At 46.5% G+C, this 9,886-nt stretch overlaps 1 protein-coding gene across 4 annotated transcripts in view; it reads left to right on the top strand.

Annotated features, from left to right (window-relative positions):
• Positions 1-683: 683 nt before the first annotated feature.
• Positions 684-9,886, top strand: part of IGF2BP3 (insulin like growth factor 2 mRNA binding protein 3) — a 150,435-nt gene continuing 141,232 nt past the window's right edge. The window contains exons 1-2 of one of the 4 annotated variants that reach the window (XM_045495081.1): positions 684-1,295; positions 2,647-2,707. In XM_045495081.1, the coding sequence (XP_045351037.1) occupies positions 1,121-1,295; positions 2,647-2,707 (236 nt within the window). In that variant the 5' untranslated portion in view covers positions 684-1,120. Of the gene's footprint in view, positions 1,296-1,479; positions 1,975-2,646; positions 2,708-9,886 lie in introns of those variants that run through there. The other 3 variants (XM_045495082.1, XM_045495083.1, XM_045495084.1) reach the window with 3 other exon arrangements.

Genomic DNA, 9,886 nt, shown 5'->3' with positions numbered 1-9,886 from the left:
GCCCCACTTCCCCCGTGCCCGGGCCCTTGAAGGGTGCATAAGGTGGGGCGCGTCTGCCCGCTTCTCTCGCCCCCTCCCATCCCACCCCCTCGCTGCGTTTCCGCCCTTGCCAGCTCTGGAAACGTGCTTGCGGCTTTGCAGAGGTTATACTTCAAATGTCATCAAAGCCACAAGGCGAGTTCGAAATTGCGACTCTTTGGGTTTGTTAATTACCTATTAAAAAAAATCGAATATTTAAAACTCTGGTAACTAGAGCTGAGAAATTGCCTAATTAGCACCTCCACCCGAATCTCATTAAAAAAAAAAAAAATCTTCCCTTCCTCCCCTCCCCCTCAGGATCCGCCCCGACCAGATAACCCTTTCTAAACTCTGTTGTGACAATCAGCGCCGCCAGCCGCGCTCCCCTCCGCGCCCCGGCTGAGGCTCCTTTAGCATTTTTTTTCCCTCTTCCTCCTCCCTTCTCAGGGTCTCTCGCTCAAGCTCGTTTCCCCTCCCCCTCTCTTCCTCCTTTTTCCCCCGAAACCCACTCTAATTCAGGCGCTGGGATTCCTCACGTGAGACGTTGATTTGTAGTTTGAACACGTGGCTCATTCAAAAAGCCGGACACTCGGAGCGGATTTTTTCCGCCTCCTGCGCCTTCCTCCCCCCCCCTTCCCCCTCCCTCCTGCCAGTCACCCTTCTGGTTTTTTTTTTTTTTTTTTTTTTTTAAGGGGAGGCGGTGCTTGCCCTCACGTAGTGTGATATTTTCACAGTCCGCTGGCCGATGCCAAAGGGGTTGGGGAGGAAGAGACAAAAAGTAGTTCTTCTCCCCTCCTCCTCCTCTCCTTTTTTCGCTAATCCCGCCTCCTCCTCAGAGTTAGGAAGACTCGTTGATGCGTTTGGGTTGTAGCAAGGCTTTTTCTTTTCTTTTTTTTTTTTTTAATATTCAGAAAAGGAAAAACAAGAACCTTCGGATTTGATTTTTCGCTCGTCGTTCTTGTTCTTGGTTGTAACTGTGTTGGTGTGTTTTAACGGCGAGAAAACGAAGAGAACAAAACCCGCCGGAGCCCTCCATCACTGTGGGTGGTTTTAATTTTTCGTTTTCCTGTGAATTTTTTTTAAATAACAACCACTCTTCACAATGAACAAACTGTATATCGGAAACCTCAGCGAGAATGCGGTCCCTTCGGACCTGGAAAGTATCTTCAAGGACGCCAAGATCCCGGTGTCGGGACCCTTCCTGGTGAAGACTGGTTACGCGTTCGTGGACTGTCCGGACGAGAGCTGGGCCCTTAAGGCCATCGAGGCGCTTTCAGGTGGGCCCGCCCCAGCCCCGCCGGCGCGCCCGCTCCAGCCCGCGCAGCCCGCCCGGGCCTGCCAGGGTCGCGCACCCGGAGCTAGGCCCGCGGCTGCCACCGGGACGTCCACACAGGGCCCCAGGCCCAGGCGAGAGCGAGCGGGGAGGTGGGGCGAGGCCCGGGCGCCCACGCGCGTGAGGTCCAGAGTGCTTTCTTCAGCTTGGGCTCCAACCCGGCTCCCCTCCTCCCGGGGCGTTGCGGGCAGACGGCGGACGCGCTGTCCAGAAAGCCCCGGTGCGGGCTCGGACGGGAGCTGGGCTGGGGGAGGCGCGACCGCGAGCGCCGGACTCTCAGCGCTTGCCCCGCCCGGGCCCAGGCGCGGGCTCCAGTCTCCGGCACGCCGGGCCTTGGGGGCCGAGCGCGGACGCCCGTTTCTTTCTCGCTCCCTCCCTTCCTCCTTCCTTCCTTTCTCTCTTTGCACGTTATTTACGGTGTTGGTTTCGCAGTTACCCCGTCTCCCCCCAGACCCCAGGCGCGGGAGAACACAAAGTGGCCTCGACCCTGCTGCAGAGTGAGGCCGCGGGCTGGTGCCTAAACACAGGCGGCCCGGCGCTTCCTCTAGATCCTGCGGGACACAGGCTGGTGCGACCTAGGTTCCACGCTCAACCTCCCCGCGTCCGACGAGCTAGAGGGGCAGGTGGGCGAGGGCGGCGGGTGGTCGCGGGCAAGGGAGCCCCAGCTGCGGCGCCCTGCTTCGGCCTCTCTCTTCGCCCCGGCCTCGGAGGGTGTCGGGGCATGCTCCGCGCGCGCGGGACCTTGCGTGGCGGGGCTGCGCTCAAGTCCCTTCAGGAGCCCGTGTTTTTTTGCGTGGCGGGCGCCGCGCTGTCCTTCGCGCCTTGTTCATTCTGTGCGGAGGTGTATCTTTGGCGGTGCACTCTGCGCCTACCCTGTTCCTAGAGGGCCTGGGCTTGAAGCCGGAGAAGGGCCCGGCGTCCCTCCCTGAAAAAAGCCAGCATAGCCGGCTCTTCGGAGTTTGTCTTATGGGAGTGTCCAGGGAGGTGGGCGGAAGGGCCGTCGGTTCTGCGGCTGTCGTGGGGTTGGGTGACCCCCTGAGGTGGGCGGAGGCGGCCTGGGGGTAGAATGTTACCCAGGTGGTGGGCTAGCCAGTCGACCCCCGCCCCCCCCCCCCCCCCCCCCCGAGGGGTCAGCTTTCCACCCGCGCGGGTCTGGGCTTCCCTTCCGGCCTTGAGACGCATCCGTGCCGTGGGGGTCTCTGGTCACTTGTGTCGCCGCTTAGGCTGGGCGGGTCCTTCTTGCGGGAAGAGCGGCTAAACCCGGCCAACTGTCTTCCACTCTTGTATGTCCGCAGGTAAAGTGGAACTGCACGGGAAATTTATGGAAGTTGAGCACTCAGTCCCAAAAAGACAAAGGTGAGCTTATGTATCATGTTCTCATTAATTCTTTTCTCACTTTTTTATTGGGAGGAAAGATTCAACACAGCTGAAAACTTCTTTTTCTACCATGTTTTTTGGATGGCTTTATTTTATGCTGGATGGCTCGGCGTTTCTTATTCCTTGCATTTAAGTTTATGGCAGGTGTGTGCGTGCGCGCTGCTAAGGAATAAAGGTCTTGTGTGTGGTTCTTGCCACTGGATTATTACTGGTGAAGAAGTCTCTCAAAGAAGCCCTCACAGCTGTATGTTCTTCTAAGGTGCTGCAATAGGAAATCAAAGTCTTGAAGGGTGATTTGGGGACTCTGTAGGAATTAGGAAGTAGTGGGTGACCCTCTTCCACCCCCACTACCCACCTACAAGTACAGGATAGGGGAAAGCCGCTGCAGACACGCGTGGGTGTGGAGTGCCTTTTCTTCTCTGCCCCCAGTTGGCGGCGAGGAGTCAGAGAGGCCTCGGAGGCGGTCTGTGTATCTGAGAAGAGTGAAATTTGCTGATTGGAACACGTGAGTGAATGCCTGGGCTTCTCCTGCCCAGAAGCGCCTTTTCAGTCATTCTAGAGTTACACAGGTTGCTGCATACCAGCCTTTTGTTTCCCGCCCCTTCTCCCCCCCCCCCCCCCCCCCCCCGCACAATATTTTTGCTTAGAAATAACCACCAAGAGAGCGAAGACTAAAGATCTGTACTACTTACGTACTGGGATTGCACTTTTTGGAGAGCATGTGTAGTGTGTCACTTTACAAAACGTTTGGAGACTGTTTTAACCTCTGGAGTATTTTGAAGAAATGGCTCCTTTCTCAAGAGCAGGCCAGATTCTCGCTCTGTCGCTAACTGGAAAGGCGCTGCTCCCTAACTGGTGTTGGGTTTAGCTTGTGCTTTTCTGGGTTTTACAAGGTGAGGTTAGAGTTTCTGCTTTTCTCCTCCCATTCTCCCCGCTTCTAAACCTGGGCTAAGCAATAAGCTGAAAGTTAATCTAAATAAACTAGGACTGCATGTGTCTGGTTGGATATAGGAGAGTGTGTGTGCTGGAGGGCAGGAGAGGTTTGCTGTGCATTTCTCTGGTGCTCTGCAGAGAGAGATGGCTGTATAAAATGTCATCATCTGCTTATTTCTATATTGAGCTCTCTTTCAGGTAAAGCATTTTTACAAACCTTGTTTTTTGTTAGCTGGAATTTTGTGGATTTCTCTTGTTCATGTACTTAATTTTCATTAGGACAGTTGAAAAGACATTTGTTGGATGAGATAGGTTTAGTTCCAGTTGGGAATTTTGGTGGGGTCAAGTTATTTCACATATAGAGGGGTATTCTTTGCTAAAAGTTTCTAAAACAACAGAAAGGTACTGAAAAGTATCTAAATTGATTTCTCTTTAATAGGAATTAGAAAATTGAGGGTAAAGTCCTATCTCCTTAAAAATAAAGACATAGTCTAAATTGTATACCTAAGGGAAAAAAATGTAAGTACATTCTGCAAATTCTAATTGGTTTCATGTTTAGCCTGCGTGTCCTAATTTTCTTCAAATGTTGAATAAAAAAGAGGCAAATGGTTGTGTCGGACTGGCATTTGAGCATTTGAGAGTTTCTAAATTTAAACGTTAAATGTCTGGCATTTTTCAGATACAATTTATGGACCTGCATGTAAATGCAGATTACTTAGCTTTGCTCTCCTGATTTTCTTTTCTAGCCTGGTGTGAATTTCTCCCCATGTGTAGTGAATTAAATTAAAAACATCTGGTAACAGCCTGTTTTATTCTTAAAGACTTTTGCCCAACCTAAAAAACGTACTTGTTACTTTATAACAAACAGGGGTTTCTCTTAGGAAAGCATATGAGGTAAAATGCCACCAGTGGCAGCAAGTATTTATATCAATGGATGCTTTTTCGTTTCATTAACAACGTAGATTAAAATTTCAGGCTTTATTTTGGCTTACCTGAAAATGCTCAGTCTTTTTTTAAAAATGTTTTAACATTTGTGAGAGAGGCAGAGGCAGAGAATCCTTAGTAGGCTCCACACTGACAGCAGAGAGTCAGATGCAGGGCTCCAACTCAGGAACTGTGAGACCATGACCTGAGCCAAAGTTGGACGCTTAACTGACTGAGCCACCCAGGCACCCCTAAAATGCTCAGGATTTTAAATAACTATGTTAGTAGCAAGTAGGAATGAGTACATTGGAGACAACTATTTACAGATAGGGGGAACAATCAAGTAAGTCCTTTTCTAGTGTTGAGATGGTGAAAAACAAAAGTAGAGGTTTCTTTTTCTGAGGGAAATTTGCTGGAAATATGTATTACAGTCTTGTAACTGAACCTTGGAACTGTGATACAGTTTCCCTTATCTGGACTGTTCCCCTGTCTGAATAGGCTTTGGGAGAGGGCTGAGAAGACACCCTGGTGAGTCATGCTTAGCCCCTATAAGGGTCAAGCAGTTGTACTGGTGACCGTGCATTGAATGCTGCAGACCAGTCCTTGCCAAGTGAGCCTGCTGGACTTCTGGGTGGAGTTCTTTGTGCTGAGCAGCCCTTGCATTCCATCCCATCACCATGTGGACATCTGAGGCAGGCACACCCACATGTGCAGTAGTGACCTTTATACCTGCTGTGCAAGGCATGTTGGGAGCCTGGTGCTGAAGAATGCTTATGGCAGCACTCTGAGATGGATGAATGGGCTTGCAGCAACTAAACAAGGCCCAGGAGGCAATTTGAAGCTTTGACGTGCTGGCCCAACTCTGACTGGGAGCTGAGCTGGGTAAGGAACCTTTCAGGAAGGGGCACTGTTGAGTTTGGTTCTGACCAAGCTTAGCTCCTGATTTACTGAAGTCTCCAGGGAATGTGGAAGGAATGTTGCTTTGCTGCATTCAGATATCCCTCAGTTGTGGAGGATTATAGCACTATTTCACAGAGTTTGAGAGCCCCGTGTCCAGAATGAAGAGAAAATTGCACTGAGTATCTGTGATAGTGTTGCGCTTTCGATTTCTAAAATAAAAGCTCTAGCACATGAATACTTGGCTTCCCTCTGAGGTATAATCCTAAACACTCCCTCCCAGCTCTGCCTTGTTGGATAAGGGTGGGTGTAAAAATTGTGTGGCTTTGAAGACTGTAGCTCTCTTGGATTGGAAGAACCACTGGTATCTTGTGGGACCTCATAGGTGCCCATCTGTGATGTAAATCGAACCGATTTCCTTTTTTATGTTGTGGGCTGTTGGGCCTGGGAGAGGGAATAGGAAAGTTTCTGACACTCTTGGAACAGAGAGGATGGTAGTTTTAGTTGGTTTGTGATGACTTTTTTAAGTTATGAAAATTTTTCACATTTTTGGTTTTTTATAGCTTAAACTTGCTTATGATTTAGCTGTCGGTATTAAGATTATGTGAAGGCAAAATATATGTGAATAAAGGATAAAAAATAGTAGGATATTATAGTTAATATTTTTTCCAGGAAGGATCCATTAAACCAGACTGGTGTCTCAGCTCACATGTCGGTGTTTTTTGTTTCCTTAAAAAATGAAAATGAAGTGAACAACTTATTTCCATATTACAATCTTGAGGTTAACATGTAAATTAGATAGACATAGTATAAACTTTTTTTAATGATTTATTTTTTATTTTTTGGAGACAATACGAGTAGGGGAGGGGAAGAGAGAGAGGGAGACACAGACTCCAAAGCAGGCTCCAGGCTCTGAGCTGTCAGTACAGAGCCTGATGCGGGGGCTCGAACTCCTGAACCGCGAGATCATGACCTGAGCCAAAATCAGACGCTTAACCGACTGTTGAGCCACCCAGGCTCCCCAAATAGACATAGTAAAAAAAGTTACTGGAGTTTTAAATGTATCTTACTTTGAATGGCTATTTAAAAGCTAGTGCTGCATTTTAACCATTGTTCGGTATAGACTGGGATGGTGTGCAGTGTGTACATTAGCTAGGGCATATGATCCTGTTGTCTCGGGCCAAGAAAAGTTGCTTTCTAATTTAATTCTTTAAAAGTTTTTATTTATTTTATTTTGAGAGACAGAGCACAAGCAGGGGAAAGGCAGAGAGAGAGAGAGGGAGACAGAATCCCAAGCAGGATCTGCACCATCAGCGCAGAGCCCAGTGTGGGGCTCGAACTCATAAACTGTTGAGATCATGACCCCAGCCAAAATCAGAGTGCCCCAAAAGCTTGTTCTTTAATGCTGAACGTTTGAACGTAGGCATGAACAGTTGTGTTGGTCCTTGCTTATTAGTTTCGTACAGGTGAATACTGTGAGTCAGATTTCTCTTACAGAGATGTGGGGTTCTGAATGTTAGGAAACTCTTCATGGCTGGTAAAGAATCATAAGCAGTGTCTTTGGAGTGCTCAGTTTAAGGTCAGTAGTGCATGACTGCTTAAGTGATAGTAGCCAACAAGATTTTTCTTGATTTCATGTTGTTTCCTCAGTACAGCTTGAGGGAGAGTAAAAGATTTCTTACTTTGGCATTATTAGAATTAAAACATATAAGTGAATGTTGATAAGTAGCTTCTGTGTGGCTGTCCACAGTAACAAGGAAGACATTATGGAAACATGACATGTGCCTGGAGCCAGTGGGAATTGAGAATCTTGGCTTCTGTTTCTGGCTTTCCTTTTGATTTATTTGTGTGATCACTTACATTCTCTGTCCATGCCAAATGCCACTATAATAAACTAACGGGGCATAGTTGGTTCTGAGGTTTGCTGTTCTGCTTGAAATGAGTTACCAGCTAAGGCTTAAAAATACCTTTTGGAACTAGATAGGAGGTTTTCCCTGTAAGGAGCTTGTATTTGCTGTTGTTTGGTAGCTCAGTTACTTTTGCGTGTGTACCCCTTTAGGGCAGTCAGCAAGAGGGAAATGATCTTTGTCATATTTTGAAATCCTTTTGTGAGCCATACCATTGCAGTTAATGTGTTGTTATAGGTCGTGGATTTTGTATTAAAGTGAAGCTGTTGAACCACCTGGATATATATTTGAAGCAACTCTTTGTAATTGTCTTTAACAGTGTTGAGATACAAACTTTCCTAGCGGTGACTAATTTTTGAATTGTAGGATCTATCTATTTTTTATTGTATGATTTATGTATCCACCAACTTTGGCAGTTGGTTTAGTCTGGGAGGATGGAGAAAGGCTGTGCTATTCTTAGCCAAGTTTCCTTTATTAACTGTTGCCTCTGATTCAAGCTTCTAGAGTCACAAGACAGGAGGTGGCAGTGTGGTAGCAGTGACCAAGGGATAGGATTGGCGTTTTAGTTAGAACTCTGCCCCATAAATCTGATGTTTAAAAAATTGGCGTGAATCGCCAGGGTTTTGCTTGAAAGCTGGTGGCAAATACTTTTCAGTGCTCTATTAAAACTGAGGGTGTAATTTATCGTGGTCTGAAACTGCTGTTGGGCAAGTATTGGTAAATACAGTTGTAAACATTAATATAGTATGTGGATTTTCTTGCCCTGAAGGGGAATACATAGTACATAAATTATGCATTGTAGAGAAGTATCTTGAAACCATTTAATTTGATTAGGAGGTAGTTTGAAGTTATTATACATGGATTCTTTGAGAAATCTAATCGAACTATAAATTTCTTGTAAAGATTTTATTTTATATCCAATGTGGGGCTCCAACTCAAAATCCTGAGATCAAGAGTCACACATTCCACCAACTGAGCCAGCCAGCCCCCCCCACCAAGTGGATCTCTCTAAGTTAAGAGAGGCTTAAGTCCTTAGGATAGCTGGCATTATCACTTAGTTGTTTAGAAGTTGATTCCACTGCTATCTTGGTGTTTCCAGTTATCTCTTGCTGCATAACAAACTACCCCAAAACTTAGTGACTCAAAACAACTTATTTTTCCTCATGATTGTCTGGGTCTGCTTGGCGATTGTTTCTGTTCCATGTGGTGTCATTTTGGGTCATTTACTGAGCTGGTCTAAAATGTCTAAGAAGGCTTCATTAACATGGCTGGCCTCTTCGTGCTGGTCTACGTGACTTTTCTCCACAAGATACCTGAACGCTTGGTAGTAGCCCTTGGCTGCCAAGTGAGAGTAGAAACTGCTAGGCCTCCTAAAGGCTAGGCCCAGAATTGGCACATTATTCTATCCCATTCTGTCCACCAAAGCAAGTCACAAGGCCAGCACAGATTCAAGGGGGATATGGAAGTAGTCTCCATCTCTTGATGGTAGAGTGGTATGAATGTACAGAGGGGAAGGAATTGATAGTGTGACAGTCTTTGTAGATTGTTTTCCATACATGAGAGGAGGGGAGGAGTAGTGGCTTCAACGTGATGGGAACCTAAAATATCTGAAAATTGCATTTAGCACTAGAAATGGGGAACCAGTTTCCATTGTAATATTTTGGCAAGAGATGATGATATTAGCTTTGGAGGTAATGAATAGTGGTCAGTGTGTATTTTGAAAGAAACAGTTATGAGGATTTGCTGATAGATTAGATGAAAGCTTTGAGAAAAGTAAAGCATGATAAGATTTTTTGGTAGGGGTGCCTGGGTGGCTCAGTTGATTAAGCATCCAACTCTTGGTTTTGGCTCAGGTTGTGATCTCACTATTGATTAGTGAGTTTGAGTCCTGCGTCAAGCTATTTGCTGTCAGTGCAGAGCCTGCTTGGGATTCTTTTTCTCTGACTCTCTGTCTTCCTCTCCCAGCTTGTGCTCTCTCTCTCTCTCTCTCTCAATAAACTTAAAAAAACTCTCAATAAGAACCTTTTTTTTTTTTTTTTTGGCGGGGGTGAGGAGGTCAGAAAAGCTAGATGGAGAGTGGTGTCATTTACCACAATGGAGAGTATTGGGGAAGGAGCAAATTCTTGGGTAGAAATCAAGAGCTTCATTTTTGGCATATTATGTCTCTAATGCTGGTTAGAAATTTAAGTGAAGAAGTCAAGTAGGTAGTTGAATATATCAATCTGGAGCGTAGGAATTGGAGGTGAAAATTAGAGGTGTTATTAGCTTGTGATATTTAATATCCTAGAATTGGACAAGATTGCTAAGGGACTGAGTATGGGACTTTAGGAGGGAGGAGAGACCAGCAAAGGAGAATGAGGGAGGCCAGTAAGGTAGAGGAAAGCAAGCAGAGTGAACTGCTTCTGGGAGGGAGATTCATGGAGAAAGCCTGTGGATAGGAAGGTGTAATCAACACTGTGGAATATCAGTGAGAGTTTGTGATTTGGATGGATGAATG

Source organism: Leopardus geoffroyi, chromosome A2 (genome assembly GCF_018350155.1).
Source record: "Leopardus geoffroyi isolate Oge1 chromosome A2, O.geoffroyi_Oge1_pat1.0, whole genome shotgun sequence".
NCBI classification, from domain to species: Eukaryota; Metazoa; Chordata; class Mammalia; order Carnivora; family Felidae; genus Leopardus; species Leopardus geoffroyi.
The sequence above is the reverse complement of the archived record's forward strand: the minus strand, read 5'-3'. Positions and strand labels throughout refer to the sequence as shown.